A 20818-nucleotide genomic window follows, 5' to 3' on the forward strand; every position below is an offset into this window, starting at 1 on the left:
CGTGTCTATTAAACCTTTGACAAAGTCTTACCGGATCATTCAAATCTGTGTTCGCACTCCCGCTGACACACAGAGCAAAAACTATGTTTGGTTAAGAAACAGCTTCACAAACAGTCTTATCAACTACACAGTATTATTTCTGTCGTACAGTCATTCATATCATCACAGAAATACTGGGATGAAAGTTTATAATTCAGATATAAACATTGATGTCTATGGTAGCGCGACCAAAATAGAGCAAATCCGCGTTTGAAAGTAACTGCCACATAACGTTTGTGTCGATTGAATTGTTTCGCCACTAGGTGGCGAAAAGTGACTTAAAAATGTATAATTGAATGAATCATTTATTCAAGAGAATCGTTCAATAACGCTGATTCAACATTCAGTAGGTTTATGAGTGAGTCGTTGAATCATTGATTCAAACAACTTTTTCATAATTGTAATATTAAATTGGTGTATTAAATATATTATATTTTAAATACATATTACACTACCAGTCAAAAGTTTGCTTTTACAGCCTGAATCGTAGGAGAATCATGATCTCTATTTGAGACAAAAAATTGTGATTCTCAATTTATCCAGAATCGTGCAGCTCTATGTGATTGTTTTAAATAATGTTTGGTTATAGACTTGTTCATGTGTAGATCCCTGTTTCAGAACACCAGCTTGTATCTCTTTCACACCGACTGATAGCCCAGCAGTAATCTGTCTTCTGCATGGATAATGTTCCCATCTGTAATATATCTCTCCACTACCAAATGTGTCGTTCATTTGAGCGGTAAAGTGATCTGTGTCTTTATAGCGGGCAGTTGTGCTGCCATGGTGTGACCTCATTGATTTACAGTTAATCACCGTCTCCCAGAAATGATGAAAAACCTGATGACTGCTCAGTTCACTTCACAGGATTCGAACATTTGATATTACACTGCCGAGCTGTGCTTGGAGGATATCAGGAAAGGTTGGAATGAGGGGTGATGATCAGGGAATTTAGGTCCAAATGGAAGTGCTTCTTTTTTTGGCCTTGGTTCGAGGCCTGTCTCTATGGAGGGCTGACACATATCAGGAAGGGCTCATCTTTTTTGAGCCGCACAGCTGAATGCAGTAGAACGGCCAGCTGTAGCTGTCAGTCAAGCAGTTTACTGTAAAAAAAAAAAATAATTCCGGGGGAGGGGTCAATCGTAAGGGGGCGAGATGGGTGGTTACCTATAGAGGTGGAGAAAGGGGTAGGAACAGAAAGAGCGAGAGGTCTCGGTTTCCACCTGTGAGGAACACCTGACCCTGCTGCTGCTCGTGGCTCTTGTTCGAAACGCCGCTCCACTCACAGAATTCCTCCCCTCTGAGTTCACCAGCTGGAATGCTGTCGGACAGCAGGTCTCTGTGATACGGCCACAGAGCCAGCACTAAAATACAGCTGCGTCTGTCACCAACACCAAACTCCTCAATGCCCTGTTTCATCTGAACAGAGTATGACATTTAAACAGTAGCTTTATCTTTCCCTCTCTCTCTAGTGAAGTGTTTAAACAGCAGAGTTGCCATTCCACTGATTTTAATCATTTCCTTTGACTGTTGACAGTCATATTCTCATAGTGTGCGACAGGGTCTCACTCTTTATTGTTATGGCAGTGCAAGCCATATAATACAAATGCACATTGAAATATAGTTCTAGTGCATTATGATTGTCAGCTGTTGGGGAGTGTTTGACAAATGTTACACTTGCTAGTTGTGTGAGTTGTATGGTAGGGCTGGGGGGTTTATTTGCAGACCCCATTTATTTATTTTAATCCATTTGACAAATGTATATTAATATTTTCATCTGTTTGACAATTTTTTAATGTCATATTAAAATGGCTAAAACATTTTTTTTTTGTAATTAAACCAGTGTTTCACTAAAATAGCCATTGTTGCTTATTAAATTAAATGTTTAAGACAAGTAGTTAGTTAAATTAGTTACATTTTAATTTAGTTTAGAAAGTTTATTTATATATTTTTATGAAAATGTATTAGCCAAATAAAAAGCACAGTAAAATCACTGTTATATTAACAATGTTGGTTAATTTATGTTGCCAAGAGTAATATTCTGAAATATTAAGTTGGCAAAAAGTTAAAACCACTTAAAGGTCTTTTGCTGCTTTATGGAACCACCAATAACCAGTTGTTTGGCTTCTTTGGCTAATATTATGGTTGTACAAACCTGCATATTTAAAAAATTTACTAACTGGTGGGTCATTTGAAGAACATGTTTTTTATTTAGATTCGTTTCTTAGGTAATTGTGTTTAAATGTATTGTTGAAGACAGTAGATAGATATTTTTAAGCAGTGGAACTAGTAAGGGTATGGAATTATACTATTAAATTAAACAAATATTAGGGATAGTTCACCCAAAATGAAAATTCTACCATCATTTACTCACCCTCATGTAGTTCCAAACTGATATTACTTTAATTATTTTGTGGGACGTAAAAGAAGATATTTAAAAAAATACACCAGTGTTTCTTTGTTCATACAGTACAAGTAAATTATAACCAAAACTATTTGGTTACCAACATTCTTCAAAATAGCTTCTCATGTGAGAATATAACTGTCAACAGTCAAAGGAAATGATTAAAATAAAGGAGGATTTTACTGTGAAAGGCTTTTACTTACATTTCACTGCTGGTCATATATTCTCTATATAACCATGTATGTGACAAATAAAAAAATCTTGAATCATGTGTTCCGCAGAAGAAAGAATGTCATATAGGTTTGGAATGACAAGAGCGTGAGTAAATGATGACAGAACTTTAATTTTTTGGGTGAACTATCTCTTTAAAGCTTTAAAAAACTAGTCTAGACTAGTTGGTTGTTTGATTAACTAGTCTACTCGATCATCCCAAACCATACTATCATCTTTGAGAGCTCTGAACACCTTTCCCAAACCACCTCCACCATTTCATCTCCTTACTTTGGAGTTCATCAAGCAGATAAGCCAATCAATGCTGCCTAAAGAAGCTAAATTGCTAATCTTCAGTGCGGTGCAGGTTTGGTTGGATTAACCGGCTAAGATATTCGGCTCCCACGCTCGCTCTTTGACCACAACAACAACTAATTCCGACATTGGTCTGGAACCCAGCTTAAGAATCTCAGTTTAACCCAAACAAGTGTTAGAAAAACAGCTAAACCACATGCAAAGACTTTGTAAACTATTGGTAAAGGATCTTTTTGGCATTGGATCTGTTTTAGGATCTGCTGTAACCCAGGTGGAGTAAGTGTGATCCTAGATCTGAGCTGATCCAGATCTGATCCAGATTCCAACAGTACCACTTTAAAATGTTTTGTGTATTCATGGCCAATGCATGAGTGTGGGCCGCTTCTCTTGTTAACGTCAGCATGTTTTTTTTGCCTGGTGAAGGTCACCAGCTGCTGACCTGCTACTCAGCGGAGTCTCAGTGCTCTGTTAGTCACAGAAACATCCTGTAGGGCAGTGAGCACAGCACTCGTCCTAATCCATACCCTCTGTCTGTTTATTCAGGTGGGACAGTGGGGGTAGTCCCTCCTTTTCTCTGTCCTTCCATCGCTCTCTCTCGCTTTATCCTCTGTCCTTCCATTCCTGTTTCTTTTTCCCCTCTTCTCACAATTCCCACCCAGAATTCTAGTTAAACGGTCAACCCAGGGAGCATCTGCATGTCGGCCGGGTCCCGTCTTTACTGGGAAAGGCTTTGCTGGTCTCTCAGGCTCCCACAGAACACCTGCCAGCAGACAACCAGAGCAGAAATCCCCTCTTGGTCTCAGCGGACCATGTGTTTACTGTGAGATTTACGCAGAATTGGGAATCCGAATACGGAGGCTTTGTTGTTCCAGTACGGACTCGTTATTGCTGTATGGGCCTGTCGGCCTGGGCTTTGTAGGGTTTCTTATAGCATTGATCATAGTACAGGTGCTGGAGTGGTAAGCATGACTAGCCAGCCTCAACGGAGGATGTTTCAGAAGATCTCTTGATGAGAAACTCTCTATGAATACCTTATATGGAGAATATTGGAATTGGAAGTTCAGGTGGCCCATTGTATCCTTGCAAAAAAGTAGAGTGGTACCATATAAAAATGGTACCAGATAGTAATATCAGGATACATTGATATATAATATTGTATTGAATGAACCATATTCAAATCCCACGGTATTTACCCCAAAGCTTGTTCATCAAGCTTTCATCTTATGCAATGTAATTTACTTACGCCCACTTTTTCTTATTGAGTAGCAAGTTTATTAAAGGAGGATTTTCAGATTTTTTTCTTTAGTACTGTCCTCTTCTCCAGTGCAGGGATGGCTTACTCTGAAACTACCCCAAAACAAATTCCAGATGTGGAGAGCCTTGACCTCGCCATTCCTTCTGTGGCCGGCAAAAACAAGTGTGATTCTTAAGTCAGCTGCTTTCTCATGCCTTAACTCTGAAGAGAAATAAGAAGCAAAGGAAAAAGGGGAAAAGACAGAAATCCAAAGCCCCCATGAGAGAAAAGTGTTATTTGATTCATCTTTACTCGTTTAACTGTTCACCCCAAGCCTGATGTAACTACACGTCAAGAAAACTAAATATTTTGCTAACAAAACGTCCAAGACAAAAAAGTCAAAACGTTTAATTTCATTTTTTGAAAAAGGTTGGGTGACTAAATTGTGACAATAGTATGAAATATTCGCAAACAAAACATAAGTATCAGTCCAATTCACAATCCAATCAGAATACAATCCAAATCCAATGCAGAATTTTTAACATTTTGAAAAAGTGTTTTAACATTTTTGTGTGAATAAATGAGAATAAAATATAAAATATTTCACTGAATTCAAATCAAATACATAATGTTTAACATTTAAATAAAGTCGAATACCTGATTTGTTACACTTTTGTGTGACTAAAGTATAAAATATACTAAAGTATAAGTGAAACTAAAGTATAAAATATTTGCAAACATAAAGAATTGCCCTTAAAAACTAGGTGAAAAAATGTACTTGGTGAAAATTTTTGTTTCAAAGTTGAAATGAAGTGGCATGTAGCTGTCTTTTCATAGTAAACTGAATTAGGATGAAAGCATTTTAACACCCAAAAGTTATTTGAGTCCTAATTAGTGGTCGACCGATATATTGGCCGATACTTGGCATTTTTCAAATATCGGCATTGGCCGATAAGTTTTTCTGTTTGGCAGATGCAATCGAGGCGGGACTTTTATTTTGACGGCGCTGAGAGCGGCAGCGCCTGAGCACACAGTGCTCACATTCTCCCTCTTGTTCACCGTCGTCATTAACAGTTCTGTCTAATACGGATAGAAGTCTGTCTAATAATCCGATAAAACTGTTAAACAAAGGAATTAAAATGTTTACAAAGAGTATTATAACGATTGCTTTTATATTATTAGTAATAGAAAGGCAAACATTATAATACATTCTCGTTTGCCATAGCTGGGTTTTTCTCATTTGTAAATGCTTGAATGGCTAATGAAAATTAAATTTCACAAACCTTGCAAACTTAGTTGAATCCAGTTGTGAGATCTTGTGAAGTGTGCATGTGACCTGCATGATTTCAAATTATGCTGCGCTTTATGCATTTGCCCACTTTCATATTCACTGTGTGCTGTATGTAAAATGAGTGTTACCTTGGCTTTATTCGAAAAAATATGATTCCCAATGCACACAAACTTCGCAGAATACAGAGTGCTCTGTTGATTACAGTTTACATCCTTTTTAATTATATTTTTATTGAATATTTATTTATTTGTAAAAAAATACTTCTATCTAAAGTATAAGTATGTTTATTTTACAAATTTATTTTTTTGATCAATTTTCAAATTATTTCAAATTTCTTAAATATTAATTAAAATAAATAGTTATATCGGCTTTATATCGGCCACCCTGCTTTCCAAGATATCGGCATCGGCTGTCAAAAAAAAAAACAATATCGGTCGGCCACTAGTCCTAATATATTTAGTCCGTTGTTAATCTCTTCTGTTGCATCCAAAACTATATGTACAGAAACAGATATATGCAGGTTAAGATGAATCTTTCATCTGACTGATATTTGTCACCATAGCTGGGTTTTTGTTTGGGATTCCAGGCCTGTATGTGTTTGTATGTCTGCATGTGTGTGTTGACAAATCAAGTTACCGTATCAAGCCTCCATTGGGTTTCAAAGCCCTATTGACACATTCTCTCTGAAAGAGCCTCATGTGGTTAGAGCAGCCAGCCGCCTATCAGTGCAGATATGTCGGTCAACATATGGTTTCACATAGTTGCCTATGCACTAATGAACCGAAAAACACTGCGACAACATGACTTGTAAGTCTAGAATAACGGACAGATCAGATCTACTGTCTTAGTCTTTGTCAGGATGTTCAGTTTGTTTGCCTGAACTGTGTAGACATTAAACAATAGATTAGTCTGGCATCTTTCCAGACTCCAGAGAGTGACATGAAACCATATTAAACACTCTGTGAAGGTTTGTACAGCTGTGTATAGAGTTAGTTATAATAGATGTTAGTGCTGGGCGGTATAACGGTTCATACCGAATACCGGTGTTTATTTTTGTTATGATATGAATTTTTTAAATACAGCAATACCGGTATATGTCGCTTAAACAACGTTCGGAACGCGACACTGTTTGAAAGGGGTCCCTTTTCACTGTTGCACTGTGGTGAGGGAAAAGCTGTATGTTACTAAGCATGAAAGTTCCGAAACTGAAGCTGTAGAACTAATAGAACGTGATGACACAGAAGAACTCATCCACAATATCCATATTGACCGCCACAAATATCCACCGCCCCCTGCCATCAGCTCCCGCGTCACACGAGCGTGACTTTAGCACTAGATTTAGCAATTTTCAGACCCTTTTAGCGGCTTTTTCCCATAGAATATTCATACTGACAAACCTAGCGACTTTTTTGGATAAACCTTAGCTATGGTTCAGTTGGAAGATTTTGCCAGTGCTGATATAATTTTCTTTCCCGGAGAAGTGTCACCTCTCTCGGCGTCTGTTCTGTGCTGTGAGCGGCAGTGAAGCAGAGCATTCAGTTGGCCGCACCGCAGCCGACTCGACAATACAAGTACAAAACAGCGTTTCCTAGGACCTGTCGCTTCCTGATTGTTTGGAATTATAAATATGAGCGTAGTTCGTCTGTTAATATCACATGCACTTTTTTTATTTTTTTGGTTTGTTACTCAGACGCAGGCAGTGTACTGCATGAGACAAAAAAGTAATATAGCCAAAACAACCGCATAGCTGCTCTTTAGTGTAGATGCATGTTGATTTTATCAGACGATGCCGCAATTATAAATGAGTGACTCCTGGTTAACATGTATTAAAAGGGGTCGTGTTTAGTCACTATTTAGTGTGGTATTTTTTTTACAATATTCACTCATCATGACTGTAAAATAGGGCATTCTAAGTCAATATACTGCAGTATTTCCTCTCTCAATTAGTAGAAAATATGGTTAACACACGGTCATGCATGAAAAAAAATACCGGCATGTACCGTGAAACCGGTATAATTTTGAAAAATACCGTGATAAATTTTTGCTCATACCGCCCAGCACTAATAGATGTGTTCTTTTTTCCTTCTAGGCACCATAATAAAATTCGCAGACTGGATGGGAAGCTGCTGCAGAACTTCACTGCTCTGGAGACTCTAGATCTGAGTAATAATGACATCACGGAGCTGAGGGAGCACTGCTTCCCTCCAGGGTTACAAATCAAGGACCTGTAAGAAACATACTCGTTCTCTTTCTTTCAAATAGATATAACTGTGAACATCTGTGTTTTCATGTAACAGTGTATTCTTTCAAAATCTGAAGTGTGATATTTCATCTCTGTAGGCACCTGAGCAGTAATAAGATTGTTCATCTGGAGTTCGGGGCATTTAAGAATCTTGCCGGGAGTCTGCAGATCCTAAAACTGAACCGGAACCGACTGACCCACCTTCCTGTTAAAGGCCTGGAGCTGCCCAAGCTCACACAACTGTGAGTGCACTACACTGTGTATATACACTACCGTTCAAAAGTTTAGGGTCATAAAGAATTTTTTTGCTTTTTTAAACAAATGTATATTTTTATTCAGCAAGGATGCCTAAAATTAATCAAGTGACAATAAGGACTTTTATAATGTTTCAAAAGGTTTCTTTCATACAAGTGCTATTCTTTTCATCTTCATTCATTAAATAATCCTGAAAAAAAAGGTATCACGTTTCCACAAAAATATTAAGCAGCACTATTGTTTTCAACATTGATAAGAAATTTTTCTTGAGCCTCAAATCAGTATATTAGAATAATTTATGAAGTATCATGTGACACTGAAGAATGAAAATTCAGCTATGAATTTACAGGCATAATAAATTAGATTTTTAAATGTATTAAAATTAATTATATATTTAATTTATAGTGTATTTTTAATTTATTTATAAATTATTTAATATTTAAATATATTAATATTTTAATAGTGTAATAATATTTCACAATATTACTGAATTTTTAGTTTTTACTGACCCCAAACTTTTGAATGGTAGTGTACATCATGTTTGATTATTAGCAGAGGTGTTTCAATAAATTTTTTCTTATGCGACAAAAACACTAGACATGTATACTGCAACTGTTTATGACTTGTTTGTATTAGTATAAAGACATTTGTCCAACTTATTGTGTAACAGCTTTTTATTATTTTTTTTATTTTTTTAAGAGTAGATATACTACTTTTAACTTACAAGTATTTGAGTAGTTTAAACTATATTTTATTATTCCGCAGCTTTGGAAACTACAGTTTAAAGTACCTTCTCTGATATTGGCTTATATTAAAAGTATCAGCATTCAGGATCAGAGAACCATTGGTAAACATCAGAGCAGGACAATTCTTTCTCACCATCAGATCTATGGATCTATCTGTGCCCTGAGCGTAACCATCTGTGCCTAAGCTCTTTGTTTCTGCTCATATCAGACTTCCATCAAAAATGTGCTTTGTTCTTCAGGTGGACAGTGATATTGAATCTTTGTATGCATGAGGCAACAAAAGCTCATATTAAACCTCTCACACACGTGTGCACACACCTGGAGGACATTTCAGCAACCACAAAGCCACAGCTATGTTGGTGAGCGAGAAGGATAGGTTAGTTATGACATCAAAGAGGGATCAGAGCCACTTTATTTGAACTGATGGTCAGCTGTACAATGCTGCACTCTTAAAAAAAAAAAAAAAGGTTACAAAAAGGAGGTTTTGCAGCACTGTCATTATAGGAACCATTTTAGGTTCCCCAAAGAATCTTTCAGTAAAAAGTTCTTAATAGAACCATTTTTTTCTCAGTATGAAGAACATTTTAATAATCTGAAGAACCTTTTTCCATCTTGAACAACCTTTTGTGCAATGGCCAGGTTCTATGGCTGTTAAATGTTTTTACCATAGATGCTAGGGATGCACGATATTGGATTTTTGCTGATATCCGATATGCCGATATTTTTCAACTCATCTTGGCCAATACCGATATATTTCCTTTTGTTTGGAAACAACACCAAGTCTCTCCTGTGCAGAAATTATAAGCAAAATATTTGTAATTGTAAGTTTTTAACAAGAACTTATTTGTTAAAAATAAACAATAATGAAGGTTTATTTTCACAGTACATTGAAGCTTTGAAAATAACTAAATAAACTATATATCAATCGCTGTATTTTTTCCCCCAGAAAGATGCAGTGTTAACCCTAACATTTTATTTTAAGATTTAACATTTGTAGATGGTCTGAAGCATAAAAAATTCTGAAAATCTTTTAGAACTTATGATTTGTTTAAAAAATAAAACATATTACACATTAATGAATAAATCGGTATATATAAAATTATTTAATTTACAAGTGTCATGTTTGTGATTTTTTTCATGTAAGCTATAGCTTCTGACCTTTAAATCAAAACATAGTCATTATTTTATGACATTAAATTACTGCTTTATTTAATCAGAAACAGTCTAAATGTTGTTATATGTAAACAGGCTATTTTACTTTTAATTTAATTAGAAGTAGGCCAACAGACTAAAACTCCTTACCGAACGGGCATTAGGACCCAGGGGAGATGCCGCTGCACGTGCTATTACTGTTTACTCTATCATACACTGAACGCCTCATTCTGTGCCTGCTTTCACAGATTAAATGTAGCGATCCAAAAGAGTGAATCTAATCATCATTCAGACAAAACTTTGCTTCAAGAATGAGCCACAATGCTGACTTGATCTAATCGCTGAGCACATATTTACGTATTCCTCTTATCGGCAAGACATATCGGCATACTTTTTCATATCGGGCCGATGGCGATATTTACATTTAAAGCCATTATCGGCCGATTCCGATATCAGTCCGATAATATCGTGCATCCCTAATAGATGCCAATAAACAACCGTTATTTTTAATTGTTTATGTCTTCACAATATCATGCATCATTTCTTCAAATACTTTAACCGTTTTGGTAATTGTGTGTTTTGTAGGGAGCTGAGCAGGAACAAGTTGCGGTTGATTGAGGGACTCACCTTCCAAGGTTTGAGCAGTTTAGAAGTTCTCAAGCTTCAGAGAAACAACATCAGCAAGTTGACGGATGGGGCGTTCTGGGGTCTGGCCCGGATGAGGGTTCTGTAAGTCCAAACCTTCATTACCACAGCCAAAAAAAAATTTACTATATAATTATTAACGTTTCTCACAATAGACCATTTATAATACATATAAATCAAATACACATCTACCACATTGCTCATGATGAGAGTGAACACTTTTTGTTTGTCATCTATAGGCACCTGGACTATAACAGTCTGCATGAGGTGAACAGCGGCTCTCTGTACGGTCTGGAGTCGCTCCTGCAGCTCTATCTCTCCAACAACTCCATCTCTAGCTTTAACCCTGAGGGCTGGGGCTTCTGTGAGAGACTCCGAGAACTGTGAGACATCACTCTCCTTATCAGTCTCCTCCTCCTCCTTATTTTTCTTTATAAATAAATATTTACATGTATTTTATTGTTTAATAGAATAATATAATTTTACTTAGCCTAAGTTCCTGTTTGTTCTTTAAACAAAATCTTACTTGCCCCAAACTTTTAAACGGTAGTATATATAACATAAAATAGATCTCAGTACAAAATATACAAGTTATTTTTTAAATTTGACACCTGGTAAAGAATTAATCGCACCCAATCTTTACATTACACGGAAGCATTTGTCCACAGTATCACCTACTGCACTAAACACACAGCACTCCTCGCCTTTCTGTAGATAAGCTCTGTTTATCCCCTAATGATGCACTGGATTGCCGGCGCTTAGGAGCTCAGCCCCATTTTCACTCATCTCTCCTGATGCTAGTTAAAGAAAACCGCGTAATCCTCCACGTATATGTGCGCCAAGTGTTACACAGAGATCTGTACCTGGGTGAAAGTGATCTTATCTGGGTGAATGTGTATACACTGGGCAGTCCTGTCAAGCGTATTGTGTCCTCCCTGTATGCGGTATCTTCCTCTATCTAACACTCTTCTCCGTTGTGGGGGTAACAAGGCTTTATTGGTAGGGCATGTTGACTGCGGTATCAGCTGAGTGGTCAGCCGTGATTTTGCAGATAGGTTTATGACACGGCTGTTACTGCATTCTGGACAAGACAGCCTTATGGGACGTCAGCCTGCTGTGATAAACTAAATTCTGGATTCTGACGAAGCTGACGATTGCAAAACCTAAATGCAGTTCTTGTTTGTTTTTCTTTTTTTTTCTCAGGAACTTGCCCTATAATAACCTGACTAAGCTGTCCGAGGGTGGCTTTGCCAAACTGGTGAACCTGATCTCGCTGCGTTTGGGACACAACTCCATCAGTCACATCACGGAGGGAGCGTTTAGAGGCCTTAGTTCCCTACGGACGCTGTAAGTGTCTTTACCCTGTGAGAAATCCTCTTGAATTTAGAATGAGACAAGCCTGCATGTGAAGAACACTTGATGGTGTCAAAGCTGTGGCACAGTGATTCGAGAGTCCACATGCCAAGCAGCTCTGTCACATTGAGTCATGGTGCTCATATGGGGGAACCAGGTTCAAGTCAATTCTGCCCTGATCACATTCCTAAAAATGTAAGTCATTCTCTACTATTTGTTTAATAAAAAAAGGAAAAAGTATAAAAGTAATAAAAATAGTGAAAAAAAATAAAATGGAAAAATAGTAAAAAAAAAAAAAAAAAATCTGATAAAAAAAAATAATGCCAATGGCAGAATGTGTTGCAACACAAACACAAGAAATGCACATTTTCATTGTAAACAGCTGATCCACAGTGTTCTTGAAAGCATTTCCCTTCTTGAAATGGGTAAACAAATCAGTCATAGTTTTAATTAACACTGTTGCAGAAGAACGTGTTGATTGATATAATAGCATTTGCTAAAGTAGCCATAAGCTATTAAGTCTGGTGAGAAAGCTTTCTGGTTTCTTTTCCACATTGTTTCCTTGTTGTTTCCCACCAAAGTTGGATACACATGTGCACCCTGCTCAAGGCCTCCTAGAAGAAGCTACGTCTTTTTTGTTTGCACACATTGAAAGGCATTATGGGGGACCAACTCTCCAGCCTGACTTCCAAAGACACAAAAAGTCTCAACCGCCACTTCATGCCCCCCTCTTTCGGTGTCTCAAAAGAGAAAAGAGAGAATTCTGCCTTTACTTTCTTAGATGAAGGCTTTTTCACAGTAGGGTGACAAGCCAAGGCACAACACAGCTCTCAGTGGATGGCAGTGGGCAGAGTGTGGGGGGAAGGGGCTTGCGTAGTGCAATTGTGAAGACCTCTGTTTTCTTTTGTTCCGTCCTTCCTTTATGTCTTACTTGCTTGATTTCCTTTATATCGTTCTCTTTCTCTCCCTCACTTGCTTTCTCGCTCTTATCCAAGCCAGTTCTAATCTAATCATGGCCTTAGTGCCTTACTGGGGCTCCTGTTGAAAAGAAGCAGGGGAGGTTTTAATTGGTACGCGCTTCTGGCTGGGCGAGAGGAGCCCTGGTCGGGTGTGAAAGACCAGAATCGAACCGTCTTTGAGCCGAGGGGGTGGGGGTCAGGCCTGGGGGCCTCCAGCCCTACTGTCATTAACAAGCCAGGGTCCATTCACAAGCAGCCAGCCAGAAAGAATAGGAAATTGGCAGCCGAGGCCAGGCATGGAGGGAAAGTAACAGAAAGAGCCAAGGGGGCGGTTGTCGGCTGGGAGGGAACGGGCACAATCCTTCCACCCTCTCACCTCAAAAAGGCATTTATTCTTTTTCAGCAACAGCGATCTTTCTAATGGCATAGAAACAAAGGGACCCCAAACAAAAATGCCATTGAATGTTAATACGCAGTGTTATTTTAGTGTAACTGAGATGCTATTTGAGTATGTTATTTGTTTTATATTTTGTTTTACTTTTTGTGCAATTTTCAGTAATGATGAAATTTGCCTCATGTAATCTACACATTCCCTAGCATATGTGGAAAAAAAAGAAGTATACTTTAGGCTTCAAGTGATAGGTTTCACTGAAATTTGTTAAAAACGTGGTTATTCGAATTAAAGGTCTGCCATGCCTGTCATGTTTAGAGATTTGCATCTGAAAGTTAAGGCCATATAGACAGGCCACTAGCACCATCCGGACATGTTTGTGACTTGTCTGAAGTTGTATTGTGCGATGTGCCCATATGCCTTTACCTGCCAACATAGTTCTTGCATTGACTGATTCAAACGGCTGTCAGACTGAGTATATGTGTGCAACTGTGTGAAAGAGTTGTTTTTGTGCAAGGTGCTTTCAGCTGTCATGCATTATTCATGCATTGGCCTGTGTGTTGTTGCGCTCCTTAATGTCACAATTCACAAATAAAAGAATGTGCTTGGTTGGCAGAGGGCAAAAGAGGGAGAGAGAGAGAGCAAGAGAGAGAGTGTTGTTGGACTTTCTTGTTTTCAACCAGGTGTCCAGGGCAGCTTTTGCCACTGCCGAACATCTGTCAGCTTAAAATAGATGTACATTTAAAATTAAATTACAATTTATAAAAAAAAAATGCATTTATTTATTAATTTATATTAAATATTCTAAAGAAAAATTGCAGATAAAAGTGCTTCATACAAAAGAATAAATAGCCTTCAAAAATTTCTATGAGATGTTCTCTTCATTAGCAGCAGTAACCAAGGTGGGTGGAGCTTAGCAAAGGGTCAGCTGTTCCATCCTCTGTCTTTTCTTCCTAATCTTTTTCTTTTTCTCTCTGCAGGGAGTTGGACCACAATGACATCTCCGGCACTATAGAGGACACCAATGGGGCCTTCACTGGCCTAGAAAACCTCCACAAGCTGTGAGTGTCACGCATTCTCCTTTATCTCTACCATCATCTTTACTTCTTCGCTTTAATTTTGGACATTCTTACATCGTGTGCAGCCAAAACAATTGACATTCCCAAAATCGTTCTCCACATTTAACATCAAACATACAAAATCAGGCCATGTCTGTCCATGACAATTTTAAGTTAAAAAGATGAGGAAGAGCAGGTAACCTCATCCCACACCCTACATGCAGTGCAGATTTGGGAAGGGAAGCTTTTTATAGTTGACCGAGTAGATTAGCTCTTGGCTTTGCTCTTGTGATGGAATCAGCGAGGGCATAAAATGGGAAGCAGGCAGAGGAGGGGGCTCCTTCAGACGCATCAAACGTCCCACTCTGCGCCTTTTGTTATGGGAGCAGAGGTTTGCAAATCTGCGGAAACCGCCTGTTGATGCACATCCCTGCCATAAATCCTATTCACCCATCCTGGGAATATGCGAGGGAGAATTAGGGAGCGATGTGCACAACATCAAAGTCTTTTCTGCTGTTTTGTTACCACAAGATGGGAACGGCAGTCGACTCTAGTTTTAGTATAAATAAAATCTAGATATTTTTTTTTTTATAATTTGCTTGTGGATCACTTGTACGCCCTAAATCTTCATGTAGAGATTCCATGCGCACCTGCTCGTGATGCAGTTAGCATGTATTTCAATGGTTTCTATTTGGAACCACAGTTTGGTCGGAGGTTGGTATGGAAGCCCAGGGCTCAAGACTGCCCAGAGGGTGACCTGCAGATGGGTGGTTGCTTCAGAAATGGTGGGGGGGCTGGAGGAGATGAGTGGAAGTGATATCTTAGTCTTGCAGGAGATGACAGATGCTGTCGCATACACATAGACCATCAGTCCGCTGACAGACACGGCAGGGGCTGGGCTTTCTGGGGTGATTCCCATAAGCACATAGTGAATAAACTAGTTGATCCTCATGAAACTTTACTCTAGCACTGACACTTTTTTGTTTGTTTTTGTTTATTTTATTATCATTTTTGACAATTCAATGAATGTTTAAATGGCTGTTTAAGATGATACATTTTGTTTTTGCACATGGTATAATTTTTTTTAGGGATGTCCAATTTTATACTTTCTAAAACTATATAAATTGTGTTTATATTGGTTTTTGTGTATTTTGGGACCATAGCAGCTGATAGTAATGATTTTTTGAGAACACTTTACAATAAGGTTGTTCACTATTGTTCACTAATATAGTTCACTATTAGTAACTTTAATAACAAAGGTAATATTGTTAAATGTAATCTTTAGCAAAATTTAAAAACAATTTGAAAAATCAATTTTTCATACTGTACATTCCAATGTTGTGATTCCTAAACTCACTTGCATTTAAAAATGATTTTATTTTTTATTCATTTAGACAAAATATTTGTAAAAAGATTTTTATAGTTTTGTATAGATTTTTAACATTGGCCATTTATCGGATGTCAGCCTTAACGTGAAAATAATTACCTGATTATCAATATCAGTTAGAATTTTAATATCAGTGCATCCCTACTTTACAGATATAACATTGTAAAATAGTTTTTTCATTTTTCATTTAACAGTGCAATATTACAATGTTGTGATGTCTAAACTCACCTGTAGCATTTAAAAGATGGATTTAGGTTTAATATTTATTTATTAAAACAAAATATAGATTTTAAAACAGTATATATATATATATATATATAAAAAAAAATTTTATATCAATCTTTTATCGGTTATCAGCCATAATATGAAAATAATTCTCAGCTTATTGATATCAACTGGATTTTTAATATCTGTGCATCCCTGCTTTTTTCTGTTGCTGTGAAGGTCTTGTTTATCCCAGCATGCAGCATCTCCTGACACGCCTTAGGATTGTGAGCCAATATCCACCGACTCACAGCCAATAAGATTATCCCCTGATCAAAATGACAACATTGTCAGGTGTCAAATCTGGTTTATATGAGGAGGTGCTGGCTTTCACGGTGCTGACTGAGGAGTCTTGCACTGTCAGGGGCTTGTTTTGGTCCAACATGCTTAAAATGTAAATCGTGTCATCGTTTGGGGGGGGGTTACATCCCGAAGGAGCCTGTTCCCCTTCACCTTCCCGCCATGTGTGTGTGTACACCTGCTTTTGAAGTGCGAGCAGGATTAGCCCCTACAAGGCGTTTTAACCAGAGCCTTGACAAGGCCACTTTTATTACTATACAAGCCATGCTGTCCTCCAGCCACTGAAGCTCCTTTTTATGTGACCTCGAGCTCTGGGCTCTACCCTGTCATCACTATTAAATTCTAATAAAGATAAAAGTAAGCTTTGAAGAGCTGCGCCGGCCCCCGATTCCTCACCCTCCTCCTAATCTCTACACAGTTCGGATTTCCAATCCCAAAATCCCCCTCTCTTATCAGATTCAGCTCAACTAATTGTGCACTCTCTTTCTCTCTCTCTTTCCTCTCACCCTGCGTGTCTGGAAACGGCAGAACTCTGTTTGGAAACAAGATCAAGTCGGTGGCCAAGAAAGCCTTCTCGGGCCTGGAGGCTCTGGAGCACCTGTGAGTATCCCGCAATGCCGTTCGGCCCATACAGCAGGGGCTGCCAAAAGTAAATGCTTAAGAGGGCTGCTAGCAATTTAATAGTGTCATTGTAAAAGGAGAGGACGGGGTGGTTTGCAAGGCCATCTGCTCTTGTCTCGCTAGAGCCAGCTTTAACTTGCACAGGAACACAGTTATGGAGCATATGGTCAGTTTCGTAGAAGAAAAGGAATTTTTAAGCACTTCTGCAGATGCTGTAACTCCACGTCTGATATTGGAGTTTTTCCACCTTGTTCAGAGTTATCCCGTATAAAAATAGGCTACGGATTTGCATGCGAGCTCAGCAGCTGAATGTGAACATTCCCATGTTCTCTTTCTGTCACACCTGAGGGCCCTGTTTAATCTCTCAACAGGAACTTGGGGGAAAATGCCATCCGCTCCATCCAACCCGAGGCATTTAGTAAGATGAAGAACCTGCGTTACCTGTGAGTCCCATTATTACACATGCTCCTTTTCACACGCACATCCACTCACCCGGTTCTAATGTTTCTCGACATGAATGTTTGGATGACAGTTAATTGTCAGACAAATAAAATGCATAGTTTCCTGAGGCTTAAAGGAAATAGTATGCCATGACTAATGCCAATTTAAATATTAAAATATTTTAAGAGCACTTCAGTCCACTTTTCAGATTTTTTTTTAATTCACGTACCTGAGATTTTTATTTATTTATTAATAATACTATTATTTAAATATACACTACAGTAAGTTTTTTTTAAAAAGAGAAATTAATATTTATATTTTGCAAGAATGCATTAAATTGATCGAAGTACAGTAATAACACTGTTTCTATTTCAAATAAATGCTGTTATTTTCACATTTCTGTTAATCAAGGAATCCTAAAGAAAATGTATCACATTTCCTCATAAATATTAAGCGGCACATCTTTTTACTGTATTTTGAATAAATAAATGCCGTTTTAGTGTCCACTTTTTATGTTAGAGTCCACAAGTTTTTTGGACGCTACAATGCAACTGGACGTAAATGTGCAAATCATCTCCATCAGTGTTTACAGTACAGATGCATGCTAGCTGGCTTTTACTAATCTTTCTTTCGATCCCTCTCTCTACAGTCATATTCAGAGTGATAGTTTTCTGTGCGACTGCCAGCTGCATTGGTTTCCCGAGTGGCTGGTAACACGAGGGCTGAAGCCTGGCGTTCAGGCCACATGTGCCCACCCAGAGAGCCTAAAGGGCACCAGCGTCTACCAGGCCCCACCACAGAGCTTTGTTTGTGGTAAGCAGTGCTATATTGTCTATAACAAACAAAGAAGTCAATCACAATAAGGAAGAACATAATCATAAGGCGTGTTAAAATGTCTCTGTCCTTGTACTTCCCTCCAGATGACCTTCCCAAACCCCAGATCACCGTCCACCCTGTCACCACGGCAGCAGTATTGGGCAAAGATGTGCGTCTGACCTGTACGGCCGCCAGCAGCAGCAGCTCGCCCATGACCTTCACCTGGCTCAAGGACCAGGAGACGCTACGTCAAGCCGAGGTGGAGAATTTCGCCCACGTACGGGCCAGTGACGGAGGTGTAATGGAGTACACCACTATCCTCCACCTCCGGCACGTCACCTTCAACCATGAGGGCCGCTACCAGTGCATCATCAGCAATCACTTTGGCTCCTCTTACTCTAACAAGGCCCGCGTCACTGTAAACGGTACATTTAACCAGTGTAAACTATATACTGGTACTCTTCTACATACATTTTCCACTTTAGTTGGGTATGTAATGGGTTCCTCTACAGTTGGAAATGTATACAGTGGGGCAAAAAAGTATTTAGTCAGCCACCAATTGTGCAAGTTCTCCCACTTAAAAAGATGAGAGAGGCCTGTAATTTTCATCATAGGTATACCTCAACTATGAGAGACAAAATGAGAAAAAAAAATCCAGAAAATCACATTGTAGGATTTTTAAAGAATTTATTTGCAAATTATGGTGGAAAATAAGTATTGGGTCAATAACAAAATTTAATCTCAATACTTTGTTCCAGTTCCCATCACGCACAGATCGTTTAGTCTAGTGAGAGCATTTTGTACAAGCTGACATTTAATTGTCATACAAATAATAGCAATTATTAATTTGTATTTTAAATGTCAGTGTGTGTGCTTAATTCACAATAATTGTAATTTATTTACCATTTATAACTTTTAAACAAATAATAAAATGTGTAATTTCCTTTAAGGCTTAAAATAGTAATGTTTAATACATATTTTAATATATAAATATTTTAAATAACTTTTTTTTTTTTATATTAAAATATTTTAAATGTTTAAAATGCATAAACATTTTAAATTAATAAATAAAAATACTTTTGGTTCAACTTAAGTACACTTTTCATTTGTAGAGTCGTGGCCAAAACCGTACAAATCGCTTTTTTTTTTTTTTTACCCAGCTACCTGAATATAATATTTTAGTAATTTATTATATTATTATACATGTATATAAAAGTCAAATTACTCACTTTTCAAGGTAATTTTAAGGCCGTTCAATTTGTAATTTGTAAAACATACAAGTCACACCAGTGGCACAAAATTCCCATTATGCAACATTTGCTCAGAGCAGTGTTAATTTCATTCGTCAACGACATTTTTTTCACCGACGATAACAAACTAAAACGCTTTTTGAATGACAAAAACTATGATGTAAATCTATTGACATTTTCGTCAACGAATAAAAACGAGACGAAAATGTTAGGGAGGGACGATTTGGGAAGAGATTCATTCAGAACTAATTTGCAGCGTGGTTCGGAGGTTAGATGCATACATAAGAACCGGCGGGACATAAGCTAATATGCACTTGGTTGCTGCATGTTGCATATAATGTTCAAAGATGTCAATATGTGGGAGTAAGAGAAGAGCAGACATATGGATAAATCTGACGACGCAAGAGAGAACTCAATTCGGTCCGGTTTTCTGAGCGCAGACACTGAAGCATACACACAGAGAAAGCGCGTCTCACAGCGCGTGAGTACTCTCTCGTGTCGCATGAACGGAGAATTACACACAAAATGATGTTGAATTGTCCGTTTTGACAAGTATTCACATAAACGGAGTTGATTACGTCTTAAGTGAACGTAAACAGTAGGGAGAACGTGTATCAGTACATTGCATCCATTGCAGCTGTGCATTCGGTTTTAAAGGGATAGCAGCCTAATTTAGTTGCTATTGTCCGAGTCATTGATGTTAATCAAGCAACAAAAGAAAGACAGAAAATCACGCACTGCTCTTGACTGAAAAACTTTAGTAGCCCTAAAGATGAATCTAAATTTATTTATAGAAATAAATATGTCTGCTTGAAAGAATGAAGAATATTATAAACAAGTTGCTATAAAGAATGCGTAATTAGCCTATATAACCATTGGTATTTCATTAAAAAGAAGACCATGTTCTTGTTTCTTTATGAGAAGTGGTTTTATTTAATTTTAACATAAAGGCATGTTGTGTGTCACCGCAGTTCAATCGGTGTCTATTATGATAAAACCTTCATATCAAACCTATATAATGAGTTTTAGAGAAATTCTTAATAAATGCACTGTAACTAAACCCATTAGATTTTAGCCGACTAAATGTACTGTATATTTAGTAGACTAAAATCTTATGATATGTAGTTGACTAAAACAATTCAGATGACTAAAATATGACTAAAACTAAATGGCATTTTAGTCAAAAGTCTATGACTAAAACTAAATCAAAATTTGCTGTCAAAATGAACACTGGCTCAGAGTTTTTCTTTCAGTGAATTTTCAGTTGAACATTCAGACTGAACTGCGCCACTAGAATTTTGGCATTTTTTAATCTTCTCTGCTGTTAGCAATACATTTGAATTACACGCCTTGTCAGTTCGAGCAACAGATGCAAATGGATTGTCCTGAGGCATTTTTGGTTTCATGCCCGTCCAAATCAAGCCATTTCCCATCACCAATTGAGTTCG

The 20818-nt window shown here is 37.8% G+C and overlaps 1 protein-coding gene across 2 annotated transcripts in view; it reads left to right on the top strand.

Moving 5' to 3' along the window:
• The window catches only part of LOC107557776 (leucine-rich repeats and immunoglobulin-like domains protein 1), a 41391-nt gene that overhangs the window by 17139 nt on the left and 3434 nt on the right, over positions 1-20818 (top strand). The window contains exons 4-13 of one of the 2 annotated variants that reach the window (XM_016241302.1): positions 7580-7717; positions 7831-7974; positions 10471-10614; positions 10770-10913; positions 11734-11877; positions 14214-14294; positions 16771-16842; positions 17235-17306; positions 17954-18117; positions 18225-18545. In XM_016241302.1, coding sequence (XP_016096788.1) covers positions 7580-7717; positions 7831-7974; positions 10471-10614; positions 10770-10913; positions 11734-11877; positions 14214-14294; positions 16771-16842; positions 17235-17306; positions 17954-18117; positions 18225-18545 — 1424 coding nt within the window. Of the gene's footprint in view, positions 1-7579; positions 7718-7830; positions 7975-8972; positions 9110-10470; positions 10615-10769; positions 10914-11733; positions 11878-14213; positions 14295-16770; positions 16843-17234; positions 17307-17953; positions 18118-18224; positions 18546-20818 lie in introns of those variants that run through there. The other variant, XM_016241303.1, reaches the window with a different exon arrangement.

Source organism: Sinocyclocheilus grahami, unplaced genomic scaffold (genome assembly GCF_001515645.1).
Source record: "Sinocyclocheilus grahami isolate Dianchi unplaced genomic scaffold, SAMN03320097.WGS_v1.1 scaffold619.1, whole genome shotgun sequence".
In the NCBI taxonomy this organism is placed as follows: Eukaryota; Metazoa; Chordata; class Actinopteri; order Cypriniformes; family Cyprinidae; genus Sinocyclocheilus; species Sinocyclocheilus grahami.